General features: G+C 40.4%; 1 protein-coding gene across 3 annotated transcripts in view; it reads right to left on the reverse strand.

Annotated features, from left to right (window-relative positions):
- The window catches only part of LRRC7 (leucine rich repeat containing 7), a 150,639-nt gene that overhangs the window by 32,792 nt on the left and 98,729 nt on the right, over positions 1-19,118 (reverse strand). For all 3 annotated transcript variants that reach the window (XR_003915791.1, XM_029959686.1, XM_029959685.1), the window contains 6 exons: positions 11,508-11,571; positions 8,603-8,677; positions 7,781-7,925; positions 6,796-6,868; positions 4,103-4,232; positions 3,616-3,731 (listed from right to left, as the gene is read on the reverse strand). Coding sequence is in view for 2 of the 3 variants with exons in the window: in XM_029959686.1 (XP_029815546.1) it covers positions 3,616-3,731; positions 4,103-4,232; positions 6,796-6,868; positions 7,781-7,925; positions 8,603-8,677; positions 11,508-11,571 (603 nt within the window). In the remaining variant the exon portion in view is untranslated. The remainder of the gene's footprint in view (positions 1-3,615; positions 3,732-4,102; positions 4,233-6,795; positions 6,869-7,780; positions 7,926-8,602; positions 8,678-11,507; positions 11,572-19,118) is intronic.

Below are 19,118 nucleotides of genomic sequence, written 5' to 3' on the forward strand. Positions count from 1 at the left end.
GTGCATGGCCATTCCAGGAGCAGACTGCAGATCTTCCATGCACTCTGGCAAGGGAAGTGCAAAGCCACCAACATCCCTGTATCTACATCCCTCAAGGCAGACTATACCTCCCTGCCATGAGGAAAATGGCCAGAATGAACATTTTTGGTGGCAAAAGGGCATCTCAATAAACGTGTGAGTAGCCCAATTCCCACCAGAGTCACTGGGATAAAGGCAATAATGTCAGAGGTTAATGGATACACAAGTGCCCCATTTACAGTCATCATTGTAGGCACCAAAGGTGAAATTTGGCATATGGCAAAGGACAAGGAGATGGCCCTGAGGTATCACTCCCTGGGAGATCACCAGTGGAAGATGCTGTTCCCTCCGTAAAACTCCAGCTCCATGGTGATGGATCCATCATATGAACTGACAGTCACAGGGACAGTCTGTTCCCTTGGCAAGGAAATAACGTGCCAGGATGCACGAGCAACTGGACACTGGAATCCCTCTGGTGTCAGGAGAGAAAGTCACAAAGGGCTGACCAGCAAATTCTGATGGAATATGTATAATCCATCCTTGTTTGTTACTTGTGACTTGTTACTCACAGGGAGTGACAGCTGCTTCTCAAAATCTTTGTGCATTAGCAGTGCTTGGGTAAAGGATCCCTCTTAGAGGGGCCCAGGGTTCAGCAGGCCCCATAATAAGTTGAGAGGGAAGCGGCTGATGCACATCCCAGGATCCAGGAGCCCATCACAACAGGGTGAAGCTCAGGAGGCTCCAGAATCACCCATCTGCCCTGCTTCTGTCTCTGTCTCTGTCTCTTCTTCCAATGGCTTGAAGGGGTACCCAGGAAAAGAGTTGGTGTGCTCTACCTCCTGTGAGATCTGGAGAAGAGCAGAGGGGCAAAACTGCTGTGGGAACATGGGAAGGCTCCCAGCAGGAAGCAGAGCCCAGACACCCTTCTCTTAAGCAGGTACATGTGGACTCATTCAAAGAAAGAACAGACATTGCCTGAATGATAATGAAAATGGGATGAGAGAAAAGTAAAAAAAAAAATCATTAAAAACTCCAGCATTAAGAAGGAATCTGAACTTTGTCCAAGCTCTTTGGTGCCAAAATGTGAAAACTTTTTAGTTTCATTGCAGTGGGAAGTTCCATGGCACAAGAATTATCACAACATCTCAGCAGAGCAACACTGAACCTCAGCCAGAGCTGACAGCAAGGAAGGAGGAAAGATTTACTGCCCAAACCACTCCAGAAAAGTACATGGGACAATTCAACCAGTTTTAAAGAAAATTCAGCTGAGTTTAAAGGTTGAATGTCTAGGGGGGGGGAGTCAGTTCCCATCTCTCCCAGTCCAGACTCCACTCTCCTAGTGGTTCCACAATGCTCACAGCTCACTGCACAGCTTTCCAGGAGGACTGGAGAAAAGAGCTTACCACCACCACATACCCCTGAAGGGGAGTGGGAAGGATAGTAGCTGCCACATCCCACCCCAAGGAACATCCCATCCCATCCCATCCTATCCCATCCCATGGAACATCCCATCACTGGGATGCTGGTCCCATAATTACCTTCCTCCCCAGTGGAAATCCCAATCCTGTCCTAGCTGGGCAGCTGGGGAAAAAGAACTGGGGCAGGACAGCTGTTTTGGTGGAATCCAGCTGCTGGGTCAGCCTAGCTGGGAAGCCCTGTCTGCTCCCACTCCCTCCCAGCCATGAGCTGCCCTTCCCTGTCTCACCTCAGCACTCATAGTCCCTCACCACACTGAAGTGATGGGACTGAAAACAGCAGCTGACCTGGCTGAAAAGTCACTGGGGAAAAAAATGGGAAACAAAATCCAAGTAAACCCCATTGGTTTCCTGTCCCTCACCTCAGACTCACGGCACAATCACAGGTTGGAAAAGGGGCAGTGACCCAGCTGAGAGCAGTTTCATGTGCCAGGGAAGGCACCTGTACCCTGAACTCCCAAGTGCCCAGAATTAGGGTTGTCCTCCTGCCTCCACACTCCTGTGCCCACCTATGTCCCCTCCCAGGTGCCACCACAGCTGCTGGGTAGGAACCAGACATGGAAAGGTCCATCTGAAAATTCCCTGTATTTGACACGGGCTGCGTTCACCTGCATCACTTATGGATCCAGGATGACAGACATCTGGACAAAACCTCAGCAGGACAGGACAGGGCACATGGATGCAGGGACAGGAAGGGAAGCCAGCCTCCCTTTGTGGCAGGAATGGCAGCTGGAGTGGTTTGGAAGTGTTGTTTCAGACTCTGTCTGTACAGATAAAGGCACAAACACACACTGCTGCCACCAATATGCTGATGGGGGGCACGCCTGTCCCCAGGAAAGCATTGCAGTCTGGAACCCAAAATCAAGAGACCCACCATTTGATCATAGAGTTATAGATTCATGGAATTGTTTAAGTTGGAAAAGCCCTCTGAGACCATCAAGTCCAACCATTCCCCAGCATTGCCAAGGCCACTGCTAACTCATGTCCCCAAGTGCCACACCCATACAGCTTTTAAATCTCTCCAGGGATGGGGACTCCACCACTGCCAGGGCCAGACAAGCTCCTCCATGAGGAATTTTCCCTAATATCCAACCTAAACCTCCCCTGGTGCCACCTGAAGGCATTTCCTGATTCTGGGATTTGGACAGTCACAACACAAACTAGACTCAAGTTTAACTTTCCATTCTGGTCCAGCCATGATGGATTTTATGACACACAATTACAATGCAGAAAAGAATCAACTGAATTAAACAAGTAATTTTAAACAAATATATTAAAGGAGTTCTACATTACTTCATTTTATGGTTTATATTTTATGCTCAGCTGTAATCTCAACAATGAAACGGCTGACAGCAAATCTGACACAGGGGTGGGAAGCCCTTCTCCTGATTTTTACTGAGTGTGGAGGGTAATTACTGGAGAGAAAATGGAATTCACTCCCCATACGTGGCACTATCCAGGAAACCTGGATTTCTGTGTTTGTGCTGAAAATTACCATATTCTTGGCACACCCACATGGATAAAGCTCAAGGCAGGCAGTCTTTGGCAGCACAGGTATCAAGAAAGGCTCAGTTTAAGCATTTTGTTTCTCATCTAAGCAGAGTCATGTGCATAAGAACACAAGAATCTGGGGATTTTGACAAAAAAACTCTACTGAAGGGAATGAAAAATATTCCTTGAATTTCAGTGGAGGCAGGATAACAAACTCCTGTGCTTGCACTTCATGGTTCCCTATAGATCAGCTTTTTCATCATTAAATATTACAAACCTATATAACCCAAATATCACATTTTTGCATGGAAACAGCAGGACATAAAAGAAGCAAATAGTTTTTAACCTATTAAAACACACCAAGACCCAGATCTTGGCCCCACTCAACTTCTTCTTTGGTATCAGTGGAACTAAGATCAAACCATAAAGATTAGAAAAAAAAAATCAAGATTCTTGCCTTATATTTTAAATAAAGTAAATAATAACCACGTTATTTTTAATATAATTCTAAATACATTTTTATAAAATATATTTTATATAAACGTATTTTTAAAAAATATCTAAAAATAAGAGTTTAAAATTTTTTTTTAATAAATGCTTAAATTGGTGAAGGAAATGATGTGAACTGTACCTGTTATCGCTCAGGTTTAACACTCTCAACTTCTGCATCTGCCCAATTTCATCAGGAAGAAATTCCAGCTTGTTGGAGCGCAGAGACATCACCGTAACGTTTTTACAGCTTCCAATCTGCGGAATGAAAAAGCCAAAGGTGATGGAATCCTGCCTCTGGCAACATTTATTATCACTCACTTTTCATGGCAGGAGGTGGCTGAATTGGGTTTTTGCTGGAAGTGACAAAGAGCAGAAAATACAGAATTTAATCAGAAAGTAACACCCTCAGGGTTCCTGGGGTTACTCACTCTGCTCTTCACAGGGATATTCCAAATTTAACAGGAATTTATTAATTTACTGCTCAGTTTTTCTACTGAGCACATAAGAAAGGTTTGGTCTCCCACATCATCCCACAAACAATTGCTTTAACAGATAATTTGTCTGGGCAAGGATGAAATCTTGGGCTCCCACAAAACATTTCAATCTGTAATTCCAAAGCCTCTCACTTCTCTGGGCAGCTCCGGGAGGAAATTCTCATCCACAGCCAAGGTCCTCAGGTTGTGGAGGTACCCGATGGTGGAGGGCAGGGACTCCAATTCATTGCAGCTGCAGTCAAATTCTTCTAACAAAGACAAACTGGAATTGTAAATACACTCGTTAGCAGCTGTGCAAGGGGTGGAGAACCACAGTTAACAACCTAAAATCTCTGGGAGTTCTAAAGCTTCACACAACTACAGACACAGCCCTGCGAGGAAATTTTAGAGCAGATTTCCTCCACAGACCAGGTTGCTCCAAGCTCCATCCAACCTGGTCTCTGACACTTCCAGGGATGGGGCAGCCACAGCTTCTCTGGGCAACCTGTGCCAGGGCCTCACCACCCTCACAGGGAAGAATTTCTCCCCATTAATCCCATCTAACCCTGCCCTCTGGCAGTGGAAAGCCATTCTGCCCTGTTCTACCACTTCATGCCCTTGTAAAAGCTGGGAATACAAGTTTACTTTGTCATTTGCAGCATGTGGTACAGACAGATGTGGCATGGACTGGACACAAAACACTCCTCTAACAGAACACACTGCACCCCTCTTTCGTGACTTCCCTCCTGGTACCTTCCCACCCACACAGGGCATTCCCTCAGGTCCTGCAGAGAACATCTCCAGCCTTTGGCTCTAATTTAGTAACTTAATCAGTAGGAATCACTGATTTTGTGTGGAATGTTTTATTACAATGGGTCTACTGCACAGGGCCACACTCTGAATGCCACCACAGGCTTGTCCTTTGAACAAGAGTTCCAAAAACGAGGGTGGTGGGTCCCCACCAGCACCAGAGTTGAAATGCTCTGCATCTCATGGAGAAATTGGTCCCTGGAGGGAGCATTCCCTCCTCCACATTGTTAATCCCTGTGTGACAGTAACAGGCTCTGTGGTAGGCACTGCCACCAGTATTTAGGAGAAAGAGACTCAGTAGAAAACTATCCAAAGGGATGAGTCAGAGAAAGCCAAGTTCCTTTTGATGTGGGAGACACTGTCCTTGTTAGAGAGGGAGCGCTTCATTGAAAAAGCACAACCAGTCGCTCTCAAATAACATTTAATATCAGATGATCAGCCTCTGCTCTGCATTCCCACCTTAGAGTAGCAGTTGTGTCTTTAAAAATATAATTAAGGTTCCAAGACAAACAATACTGAACAGATATTAGGTTAAAAAACGGGGGTTCCTTCAATTTGAGCAATCCAGCAAAAAAGAAAAGTTTTAGAAGGTTTTAGAAACTGACCCCCAAAACTGTTAAAGTTAAACATTAGATCAACCTTTTTGCAGCATCCAGTAGAGCTTTGAGCCTTATGAGCTTTCACTGCTCATCAGAATGTACTGCAACACAATGATTTGAGTAGCAAAGATTTGTCCTTTAGTGATTCACATCAGCACCTTTTAATGCTCTCCATGAATATTCCATAAATCTGGAGACATTATAAAAACTACAGAAGGTTGAGCCAACCTGGGCTGTCAGTGGTTGCAGCTGAAATAGTTCACAAATTTGGCTTATTTTTCCCAAATGGCACAACAGCTAAGTTTTTATTGAAATAGCCAGGTTGGACAGGGCTTGGAGCAACCTGGGCTAGTGGAAGGTGTCCCTGCCCATGGCAGGGGGTGGGACAGGATGAGCTTTAAGGTCCCTCCAACCCAAACCAGTCTGGGATTCTACGAACTGGTTGCTATAAAGTGTGTGGCACAGTTGGCCTCCTGATGTCCAACCTGAACTTCCCCTGGCACAGCTTTGTCTCTGCTGCATCAACACTGGTGCCCTGGGGAGGATGCAAAGTCTGGTGCCACACCTGGAGAAGGCAGCCATGGACAAGGAACTCTGATTTTTTTTCCCAAATATCAGTTTATATAGAATTTCAGAAGCAAAATATGCAGAGGAAGAGGCACCCTATAAAAATACCAATATTAAAGATATGTTCTGCCAGAAGGAATGTGCAGTGGGAACCTATACGAAGAATCCCCTGATTCCATCCTTAGGAACACAGTGGCATCACCCCAAGTTTGACAATAAATGGCAGATTTTGGTGATCAAAGAGCTCCAGGCCCTCAGCAGGATAAGCCAGGGAGCCGTGTCCTAGCTGAGCCCACGAGAGCTAAAGGGAACCATTAGTGCTTCTCACAACCAATTAACGACAGGATCCTGCCCCAGCTGCAGGAAATACTTCGATCCTGCCCTATCCCCATGAAATTTTCATGGCTGTTCCATTGGGACCACTGGAATATTTTAAGAAATCTCCACATGAACAAGGGTTGCAGCGTCTCCTTCCCACACCAGCCTCAGGCTGTTGCCATGGGAACAGACGTATTTTCCCCCAAATACTCCTATTTCTTCTACTTTTTCTGCTCTAATCGTCTAAATTGCGAGTGATTCACACAGAAAAGTAGCCTTTTTCTTGGAAAATATAATATATTTTGCCTTTTTATCCCTCACACCAGTATAAACCCACAGAAGTAATAGTGGTACTCCAAATTTCAATGTTTTAAACTGGGTGTTAGGAGGCATTTTAAAATTATCTACAAATTTATTTATAAAATTTGAATTATTTTATAATTCAGGATATCTTTGTCTTATTTTATATTTAAAACAAAAACAGAAGGGAAAAAAGCAGAAGAGAAAACACATTTTACTTAACGTTGAAAATCACATTAATCTCATACGCACTTTCCAATGGCATTGGGCAGAATTGTGAGCTGGTTGTCATCTACTTTCAGAGTTGTCAGCCTCTTCAACAGCCCTAGAGAGCAGGTGGGGAAAAAGTAGTAGAAAAATATTTGACATTAATATTTTCTATAATCTCCCATGTGCTAAAACCCTAACGATTTCTAACACTGAATAACTCAGGTCTGGATTTTAGAGAATATCTGTGTATAGGACATGTTCTTTTAATCAAAATAAAGTCCTGATTAAAAGTTAAGCTGAATTGCAAGAGAAATATTATGTGTATTTCTGTGGCCTTGAAAAATAATGTAAAAATAGACAATAATATAAATATTAATAAAACAATAATATCTTTATAAAAATATAAAGCAATAAAAATAACACTATCTTACCTATGCAGGAAGAGTAGATTTCTAATTATCTATTAATGTCTTAATAGATAATTTTCTTTATTAATAATTTTTTCTTTATTAATTAATCAAATGCCAGTCCTGTTTAACAGTTCAAAGGGAAGTTGAAAAGAAAATATGAGGGATCAACACTGAAATGAGAGATCCAGATGTGCCTACAAGCACTTGGCTTCCAGAATTTCTATATATCCTAAAAAAATCTGAAGTTCTATGCATGAAACATAGTCCAAAAAAGATAATTAATAGTTTGAACTATTTCCTTTTTACTGCTGTAACTCAGAGCAGCAATTTCCCCCCATCACTCTCATACTTTGAAATTTAGATCACTTGTAGCCTTCTTCACTTATTTTCCTTAAAATAGCAAACTAGAAAAATCAATACTTTCTAGCCAGGGATTTTTGTTCCTGACTTTACCAAATGGTCTTTAGGGACTGTCCACACACAGATGTTTGTGCCTCCTTTAGGATTTAATGTCAGTTCTTGGGCCACGATTATAAAGTCTTATAATTACCAAAAAAACACATATAAATTAAATTTTCAGGTGGAAAAGTTTACAAGAATCCCTGAGCTTTTCTCACCAATGGAATCTGGCAGCTGCTGCAGCATGTTGGATGACAACAGGAGATCCTCAAGCCCTTCACATCCCGAGATGTCCAAATCCACAGTTTCTATCCTGTTTTTGGACACATCCAGGTACACGAGCTGTTTTAACTTCCCTATAGACTTAATAGCACGTGAGAAAGAGTTACTTGGACAGACACACACCAGTTGCTAAGTTAATTAGAGACAAACAAGAGTGATACAGGTTCTGTTCAATTATCTCGGCACCTTTACAAGGCAGGACCAAGGTGGTCTCAGCCTCCCCTTCAGGAGCTGCACCAAACACCCCAAACCAATTAGTGTGCTCCAGATTCATTAAATCTGATGCATATTTGAGTTCCTGACCATACAGTTGTATTATTTCTCCATCTGGACACAGATCCAAGGGATATTCACTGAAAATTTTCATCTGATGGAAGCTCCACCAAGCAAGTGAAGCTTGTCCATGTCGAACATCTAGACATTATCACTTAACTTTTACTGCTAATTAATGTGCTCCAGATTCATGAAATCTGCTGAAAAACTGAGTTCCTGGTGATATAGTTGTATTATTTCTCCATTTGGACATGGATTGAAGGGATATTCACTCAAAATTCCCATCTCATTTGCAGCCCCACCAAAGAGATGAAGATTTTCTGTGTTGAATATTTAGACATTATCATGTAACTTTTATTTCTGGGTTATAATTAAGGACTGTGCAGAAGGACTGTGCCCCCATGCAAGAAAATGCTCATTTACTGCCAGGTAAATAGGTCACTACATAACACGATAATTCAATTACAAAGAATAAATGTCCATACCCCAGGAAGCACTTGCAAAGAATTATTGTCCATCCACAGTTCCTTTAGATTCTGAATTTGTTCGAGAACCTCAGGCTGAGAAAAAAATATATAATTACGGACAGTTACATATAGCAGTGGTTTTTCAGTTAAATATAAATCAATTTTTGGTGTAAAAAAAAAAGATTCCCTCTTCACTTTCCTTTGTTTTTTATAACCCACACCAGCCTTTCAGATATTTAATGACAGGAACAGCTCACTCATTTAATTTAACCACTGATGCTCTTTTGCAAAACTCGTAAAATACAAGAATGCTTTGGAAAAGAACTGAATCCAAAGGAGAACTTGCTAGGAGAGTTGATGTCTGCAGTTGTCACACTCAGGAGTCACAATCATGGTGTGTCTTAAAATCGCAATATTAAATTTAATCTGTTTTACTCTTTTCAAAACTACAAGATCTTAATGAGAGAAGCTGAAATAGGCAATTCCCCAGATCATTTCTGACTCCTTAGAGCTGGGAAAACCAGGAATTATCAGGTCCCAAATACTCCCAGCTTTCAGCCTAAGCAGCGTTTTCCTTTCTGATGAAACACTTTCCACAGCAAATCAGGACTTCCAACTTGTTTTCCTTTATCAAGGTGTAGAGATATTTTTAAGACCAGAAACTGGTACTAAATATTCCATTTGGTCCTGACTAAACCAGGTTCAAGCATTTTAAAGGCCTGTGGTACAACTGCCCCGGAATTATCCCAGCACAGCCAGAACAAATACCTCTGCCCAGCACCACTAGACCTTTAAAGAGATCTCCAATTATCCCATGTGGTCTGAGTGTTTTGCAATGTTGTCACTCCCAAGAGAAATGTGATTTTTCACTTTTCCAGGCAGGAGAAGTGCCTGATGCCTCATCAGGTAACAATAAACCTGCTCAGCAGCGGAGCTCAATCGCTCAGTTTTCCACATTGCCACACGATGTGTTTCCATTAAAAAACTATTAGTTAACAATTTAAACATTATTTATTTTGCCTCTGCTAATTCTATTGAAATTCTGTTGTCCTTCTATGATTAAATCCATTTCTCATTTCCAGGCTAAATTGATTAATGGTTATTTTATACTATTTGTTCCTGTGCTGATTAATGTTTCTTTATTCCTCCAGAGTGTTCACTGACTCGGGTCATTATGGATAATCATAATTTTCCCTCTCAACTTTAATTTGCTTTTAAACTCCTCTCATTAACAGACACCTTTCTCAGAGGGAACAGCCTATTCCTGTGCTGGACATAGCACAGTTTGAGGTGAAATTCCTTGAGCATGGATTATAATTTACCATTATTATGGAATTTATGGTGTACCCTGGATTATGGCACTTTATGGTTCACCAGGACCCAGATGAGACGTTTTGATATTAAAAACTTATTTGTCTCTGTTAGAAATGCTTCAGTTGATGTCTTTTTGAAGAACATTTTCATTTTCCACATAGATTGCCACAATTGGAATAGAGTAAAGAGTGTGAATAGGAATAGGAATGAACTGGAAGGGTCTTAATAAAATCAGCTGGAATGACCATCCACTCCTGACCAATTCAGTCTGACCAAAACTTTAATAATGAAATTCCCCAAATGCCCCTTAATCCCTGCCAGGCTTGGGGCATCAACCCCCTCTCTCCAGGAATCCTGTTTCAGGCTCTGACCACCCTCTTGTTACAGAAATGCTTCCCAGGATCAAGTCTGAATTAAAGACTGACATTAATCTTCAATTAAAAATATATTACATTTTATCCTCTTACATTTTCCTTTTCTCCCTACCTTTTCCTGTTTCCTTTCCAGCTGTCACTGCTGCTCATCATCTGCCTGGTGCCACTTTTTGACCCTTCAAATGTCAAAAAAAGGGTCTAAAACCCCCTCAGATGTAAAAGCTATGTCCCATTCCTTGGGATTTACAGCTCCCAGAGCCCCAGTACATGAGTTGCCTCTTCCCTCCCTTGATTACATAAAGTCACCTGGATACAGCTGCTCTTCAGGAAGTGACAGTTTCTATTCCAAGAACCCCATGATTTGTGTCATCTTGTTTCCAGCAAAATGAATGAACAGAATTACTTCAGTTTTGAAGTTAACCTTGTGCCTGTGGCTCCAGTTTGGCTGCACAGGTTCTTCCAGGGTAAAACAGTCCCAGGATGTCAAAGAAATTAACCTCTCCCACACCACCACAGCTCCAGGGAACATTTTTCTCCCAAAAAAGGAAGTTTCTATTGAAATCCAAATCAGATTTTCAGAATCCATGAAAACAGGGCCTTTTTATCCTTTTGTTCACGTTCGATTTAAATTAGTACCACTTTTCCTATGGCATTCCTGCGAGGGCGAGATCACAGAACTACAGAGTGGTTTGGGCAGGGAGGGACCTTAATGATCATCCTGTTCCACCCCCTGACATGGGCAGGAACACCTTCCACTATCCCAGGTTGCTCCAAGCCCTGTCCAATCTGGCCTTGGACATTTCCAGGGATGGGGCAGACACAGCTTCTCTAAAAATTGCTAATAGCAATTTCTAATAATTAGTAACAGCTATTTCTAATGTTTGATGTAAGATATCAATTATATAAGATATAATGATAGCTATTAAGAAATTAATACATAATTGATGCAAAAAATTGTTGAGATCCTCAATTCATGACTAGTGAAGTATCCCAGGAGTAACAATCTCCTCAGAGGGAGAATCCTCTGTGACCTTGACCTGAACTGCAGAAGCCTGATGGAGATGAAGCATATTCTGACATCAACATTCACCTCAGGAACCTTCTATTCCACAAGGACACGTGTCCCTCGCCTGTGGCCACAATCCAGCAAAGCCTTTCCACTAAAAGTTCAATGTCCCACCAGCAGAGCATCCAAACCTCACAGGTTTTCTGTTCAAAAATGCTGTGTTTCTTACCAGTTCAGAGAATTCATTATTGCCCAGATCAAGTCTCTCCAGCTGAGTCAGTTTGTGCATTGACCTGTAAGAGATTAGGAAATATCTAAAATGAGATTTTAACTTGCAAAATGTCAGTCAAATTTTGCTTGGATGAAGATAAAGCTGCAATGATACTGTTCTGGTAAAAAGAATTACACCAGTTTGATGCTGATGATGCAAATTTGAACAATATATTTCATCCTTGAACTAAAAAGCAACAGTTGTTTTAGTGTAAAAATAAACAGAATCTTGGTAGAATTTTGTATAGTTTCTCAAGGAAAATGACCCTTGTTAAGTTTACAAGTAATTGAAATGAAATACAATATAAAAAGTGGCTTTTTGATTCAGATTTATACATTTGTGATTAACTTTTTTATAACTAGAGAGTGGTTTGGCTCTTCATGGCCTGAGCTAGGCCCTCCACTGCTCTGAGGTTCAAATTTAATGGAGTTCAAAGTAAATATATCAATCACTGCCTTTGTTTCCATGAACAAAACTGGGACAGGGTTTTACCACTAGAGCAGAATTTCTCTTTTAAGCCCTGGTGGACCAAAGTGGTCTAAATATCACACTAGGTTTGGTAAAAAAAGAGGATAAAAATAATTAATTAAGTAATTTAGCATTAACTGCAAGAGGCAGTTCAGGGGCCTTCTAAGGTAATCAAACATAATCAAAAAATTAGCATAGTCTTAACTGCTGTGCTCTAAAATATCAACCATTTCATCTCTGCAATTTGCACCAGAGGTAAAAATGATGATCAAAAATGCTGGGACTGGAAACCAGAGCCCGGTTTTAGCATCTAAATGATGGCAAAATGAGGCTGTGCTGTGGCTGCACAGGAGCTCTGCTGCATATTTATGGCAAGGCAACTTCATTTTTAGTATGTTACAACAGGGAAATAAACTCCACCGAACTAGAAAGGCCAGTCTGCAGGAGGAGAGGGAAGTGAGTCTTCGAAACACAACAAATATGGAATTTTTGCTGATCATTGGGTGGTTTGGAAACATCCAGAAACAGGCCCAGTTTTATTTCAGCACCATTTCATCTTCCTGCCCCAACAGCCACCCTGACACACATTAATTCCTGATAAATTTGCTGCTTAATGCTGATACTTGCCCTGCTCCACACTCAGTTCACTGATGGGTTAATTTTTCTTTTTCTTCTCCCACTCTTTTCCAATGTATTTCCCAACTTATTTGATCAATGCATAAACTAACACTGGTGTGGAGGCAGATTAATTTCCATTCATTGGGGTTCCATCAAAAGATGAAGCACTGCCAAGGTCCCCAGTGGAATATTAGCTGAGATTTTCCATCAGCTGCTGCTATTTTTAGCTCTTCCATGTAATTACTTTTATTTTTCTTAGGGAAAGCTTCATTATATTTTTTATGTGGGGTCATTTTATAAAGGTGGATAAGGAAAGGAGCAATTGAGTAATGTTCAGTTAAATATTCATTATTTAAATGATGTAATGGAATGGAATTAATGTGCTGATAAAATTGACCAAAGATTTCCCATAAATCTTTACTGGTATCACATTTGGAGCTATTTTTCCATTCATAAGTAGCTCCGCTCAGGACTTACACAGAGAAGATCTGATTTCTGGCTCTTAGGATGGAAGTCTCATTAGGTTCAGAATAAGATGAATATTTAAATTATTTTTAAACACAATAATGGAACGTGCTAAAAAAATACAAAAGCATGAAAAACCAGCATAGAAACTAAGAACACTTAGTGAAAAATTAACATTGCTCACAACAGTTCTAAACCATAAATTATAACTCCCATGATACAATTCAGGGGTATTATTCCTGGTAATCACCTAAATTGCCTAATTTAACTTTCTTGCATGTTTGGTTTTGGTGCCTTATTTAGAAAATACTTATTTACACATTTTAAACACATTAAATATCCAGGAAAATGCCTCGGTTTAGACTTTCTGGCAAAACAAAAGACTTATTTTAATGGAATCATGGGATTCTCCTCAAAATCCTGTTTACTCCTGACAGGCAGGAGATGGTGATTGCACAAAACCTTCAACCACAAACTTCTGATCACATCCAAGTTATTCCCACGTGTGAAGAAAAGTAATCATAAATAACCAAAGGACTTCCAATAGGTAAAACTTCACAAGTCAGAGACATGATTGGATTTCCAAAAAAAAAAAATGTCATTTATACAATGGAATAGGCAACATCAAACAGGAGCTTCTGCTACAGAGCTGGGACTGAGGAGGTTCTAAGGGTCACACACATTATTTCTTTGGGCAGCAACTCACAGAACTCCTTTTCCATTAGAATTTGTGACATTATTTTCTGAAGAAATAAAAAGTAAATGAGGCAAATCCATTGCCAGTGCTGGATTAGCTGCTGTGCTCATCTCAAATAATATTTTCTCACATTTTTGTTGTCCACAAAAACCTTTATTCCCAAATTGTTGGAACAGAGGAGCCTCTTAGTTTTAGTATTTTAAACTTTGCAATGTAACTTTAAAGTCATCAATTAGTTGGTTTGGAAGTACTTTGTAAAATTAATATTTAATGATGTACCTGTTGCAGAGGAGTTAAATCTTAACCAGGGCTAAAGCATCACATGATCCAAGCACAAAGAGCTGTTTATACATCATGCAACAGCTTAAAAAAAAACCCCTCAGTTTTCAGTGAATCTCAAGATAATTTATATAACTTATAGAATATAAAGCAAGTATGATATAAAGCTAAGGACCAAGGGTATAAATTAATCTGTCATGAAGCAATGAATCTATTATCCAGCCTTCAAAATCAGAGTGAATTTAAAAGCTGATTTTGAGGATACAAGAACTTACACAACTGAAATACCCAAGAGAGAAAATATCTAAAATAATAAAATCATGAAATCGTTAAGGCTGGAAAAGACCTTTAAGATCATCAATCCAACCATCAAGCTGCCCCACCACCATGTTCATCACTAACCATGTCCTCAAGGGCCACATCCACCCATGTTTTGAACCCTTCCAGGGATGGGGACTCCACCAGGTCATTAAGTCAATCCAAAATCACTTGGGTCATTTTACAGGACTTGGTATCTGTGTCCCCACCATCCTGAAGACCGAGAAAAAGCAGCCCAAGGTTTCCATACTAAAAGCTGACCAAAAATAATCAATGTTTCATCAGGATATACAATATATTATTCATATTTCTAAGGAATTCCGCACATGCTTTATGCTTTTATGGGCTCCTTTCACATGAAATGAACAAACATAAAGAGAGACCGAAAATGCAGTTTTAGCCCTTTTTTCCCACTTTCTTTGCCAGAGACCAGGACAAAGATCTAACTTAAGGTGCTGAATAATTAGCAGGGATGAGCCAAGCTGAAACAGTGTTAAGGAATATCTGATGATTAAAAGTTGACAGAAACAGCCAAGCCAAAAAAACAAGAGTTAAAGAATTCTCCTCTCAACACAGGTTCCTTATTTCACAGTCCTTTTGATTCTTCTTTTTTCTGAAACATGGCCTGAAGGCAGCGTGAACACACATCAAACCCAGGCTTATTTCTAAAGGAAAAGCCAGAGAGATAAATAGGGATGTGTTAGAAAAGGTAAGGAGGAATCTGAGATGAAAAATGTCCTGACTCAGTAACTATCTGCATCTTAATTGAGGAAGTGGGATGGGAGTGGTTGGAGAGAGCAAAGAGCACCTCGGAATGACAGAGCAGAAATATCTGTGTGTAGTTCTAGGCAGAAGGATGGTTGATTTCTTCTTCTCCAGGAGTAGTTCAGATTACAAGATGGGGAAGATCTCCACAGACAGGCTCTCCAGGAGAATTGCTCTACCACACCATCAACAAGGATTCCATGACTCCTATTGGACACGTGGCTTGGGAAGGGAAAAACCAAACTGCAGGGCCACAGTGTGATCTTTTGATCAGAGACCTGTTCCAGGCAGGCAGGGGGATGATGTTGAATTAGGAAATATCACAGATATGGGCAAGATTTGTTTCACAACCCAAGGCCAGGAAGGAACGTCAAAATGGAGCTTGTGAGCTTTAATGGGACTGAAATGGGACAAACATGGAAAAGGTCTAAAATACATTTACAAAGCATAAATACTGAAAATAACTAGTGAATATAACCTACACATGTATTTCAATAGGAAAAGCAAAGATTACTGGTTCATAAAAGAACTCACTGAGTAGGAAAATGCAATTGTGATGAAGAACTAATGATCACTGGCATTTACTCAGACACATGTAACACTCAGTTTTTCAGAAGCAATCATCCAGCAGGGTTTGGATGTGGAAGAATAAAGGCAGTTGAGAGTCATCAAGTTTTGCATGATTGTTTTTCTTTCCTGATGACATCAATAAAAGCCTTCCAGTACAGGGGATTTTTCATGGCTCAAGGGAAAGGGCAGAACAAGGTGACCTGTTGTACCCCACGGAACCGATCACTGGTTTAGGGCTCTCCACTTGCTGACTTTACAAACCTTCTGAGGGGTACACTGCAAGAACTTCACAGCATCACAGAGTCACAGAATCTGCTGAGTTGGAAAGGACACAAGGATCATCAAGTCCAACCCTCAGCCCTGCACAGGACCAAGAGTCACCCCAGGTGTCCCAGAGGATCATCCAAACACTCCTGGAGCTCTGGCAGCCTTGGTGCTGTGACCACTGCCCTGGGGAGCCTGTTCAGTGCCCAACCACCCTCTGGGGGAAGAACCTTTTTCTAAGATGCAACCTAAACCTGCCCTGACACAACTTCAGGCCATTCCCTGGGGTCCTGTCCCTGGTCCCCAGAGAGCAGAGATCAGTGCCTGCCCCTCACAAGGAAGTTGTGACTGCAATGAAGTCTCCCCTCAGTCTCTCACCACAGAGGGACACAGGGCACACAGACACCAGCTAGGACAAAGAGAAGGTCTCTGGCTCCCCTCAGCCACCTTCTCTCTATTGACTCCTCCTGCAGCTGGAATTGTGTGTAGGTGCTTTTACTCTGTAGATTTGGGTTTACTCAAATACAATGGAAATTATACTCTTAACTTAAGGTGTTTTGAATATAACAAGCCATTTTCTTGCACACCATAAACCAAACATTCCTGAGAAAGCAGAGCACCGAGTCTAAGCACAAGCAAATCCAATCTCATTAGTAACAGGCAGAAGGAACTCTTTGTGTTTTTAGCTCCCGGTCATTCTGGGAGGAGCTCAAGGTTCTGTGATAATTAAGAACAAAATGAGTGGAAGGTGGCCTATGATGATTCTCCACGGTTATAAATGTTCTCCCCTCCCACTCCTTTGTGCCGTTAACTGAAATTTAGTGCCACTGATCAGATCTAAACTCTTCTGAAAAAGAAATCATAGAATCCCAGAATCTCAGACTGGTTTGGGTTGGAAGGGACCTCAAAGTTCATCTTGTTCCACCCCCTGCCATGGGCAGGCACACCTTCCACCAGACCAGGTTGCTCTAAGCAAGAAGAGCTTTAAGGTCCCTTCCAACCCAAACCAATCTGCGATTCCATGAAGAACAATTAAGGCAATTTTTCAGCCAACCTTATATAAGTTGGAAAAGCATTTTTACAATAGGAAAGCAGTATAACACATCTTTCAGCCTCTTCTCTGAGCAGCAAATATATTTATTTTAAAAAGCCTAAAGGGAAAATTCATAGTAGTAGTCACTTATCAAAATATTGCCAATATTTTAATAACGTCGTGCCAAGGTAGTAAAGCCTCCTGGAGTAGGAGTTATTAAACTCAGCCAGAGCTGCTATTTGAGGAAAACAGGTCACCAGGAACGATGCACACATTTGTAAAGTCAAAGTGTGCCAAACAGTTTCCATCCTGATCACAAACTTGGGAGAAAGTGGAACAGCAGTTCAAAAAATAGCAGGAGAAAGCAAAGCTTTCCCCCAGATTTAGATCCCCTGGACATGTTCTGAGCTGAGATAAATTCCCTGTTCCACTGACTTCAACACACTTCAGACAACTTGTGATTTTTGCAAATTTACTTCCTAAAATGGGATTTGGGGAGTGGGAAGGACGTGAGGAATAGAAATGTTATGGCACTGATGTTTGTAAGTCACAACGAAGCTTTTTATCACTCGATTATCAGGTTAATGGAAATAATAATCACTTTTATCCAGCAAATTTCCCATCTGGAGGAAGGTAATGCATTGGGATATGTTTGATCTCTGAATATCTTTCTGGAATTTCTGTATTATTCTGTTTATTTTGTCAGTTTGGAATAAAGTCTAAGCTACAGAAGGGCATAAGAATTGTAATTCTACAGGTTTAAATACCTCCAATTCGCAAATTTAACCTCTGCAAAACGCCCACTATTATTTGAGATTTATTCTGCCAAGGACGAATCTGGTCTAATTCACTTTATATTGTTTTAAAACCAAATCACCATGTCCTTTTTATGTAGGTTTTATGCTGCTGCTTGGAAACCTTCATCTGTTGAGTCTCATACACAGTCTCGCCACTTTTAAAAAACAATCAACATAAATAAGAGTTACAAATAATTTCAATAAATCTAGATTTATTATCATTACATCAAGAACAGGAAACTTCCCCCACTTTGCCTTGTTCCCATCTTATTTCTTTGCTAAATAACCTGTATCCTCCCCACCAGCATTTACTTTCTACATTTATATTTGTAAATTTGGGGGGAATAAAATAAATGGAAAGAAGTGGGAAGACATGGAAAAAAGAAATGGAAGAATGTCAGAGAAAAATGTCATTTTTTTTCACGTTATAGTTACAGAAAAAAATAAAAGTACACTTGAAATTCAAAAGATAGAAAAAGTCCCATTTCATGACATTTAATAAGAGTAAATTCTTCTGGGTGAAAAATGTGTTTTCCCCCCAAGCTTTTTTTGCAGTATATAATTGTGAAGCCAAACCAGATACTTTAATTATATCTGAAAAAAAATATTGTTTTCACACCTTAATTCATTATCCAGAAGGAAAAACTTAATGAAGGGCATCCTTCTTGTGTCCATCTTTCTTTCAAATAATTTTAATGGCAAACTTTAAATGAAACTGACCTGTGCTTTGGAATTATTAGAAGAAAACTCATCTAATGCCCTTTATCAAGGAAGATATTTGAGCATTGACAGTAAAATATTCTAGAAAATAGCAACATTTATTTTTCATAGACTTTTTGTGGCACTTGAATGCACAGAAATCCTGTTTTGACGTAAATAGTGGCAGCAAAAGCTCAGAGATTCCTCACAATTGGAGGTGTTTGGAGAAAAAGGCAAAGTAGAAAATACTGATGTGATATTTTATTGCCTACAACAGGTAAGATCAGAGAATGATTGTCCAAGGAGAGTCTGCATTCTGACAGCAAAAATAATAAGCAGCAAGTCTCAGAAATAAAACTGTGTGGCTAAAACACAGCCCCTATTTTCACATGGTTTTGTTACAATCAGAACCTAAAAACGTGCAATCAAGAATTAAAAACATTGGTTTATATTTTAAGTCTGAAACCAGATCAAGATAAAATGGTTAATTTTAATGAAAGGAAAAAAACCCTCCACCTTTATCGCCATCATCATTATTATCATCATCATTTTCTTATCCATAAAGTCCTTTTCTTCCTGACTCAAATCAGGAGTAA

This window comes from Manacus vitellinus, unplaced genomic scaffold (assembly GCF_001715985.3).
Source record: "Manacus vitellinus isolate BGI_N305 unplaced genomic scaffold, ASM171598v3 scaffold_21_pilon, whole genome shotgun sequence".
Taxonomy (NCBI): Eukaryota; Metazoa; Chordata; class Aves; order Passeriformes; family Pipridae; genus Manacus; species Manacus vitellinus.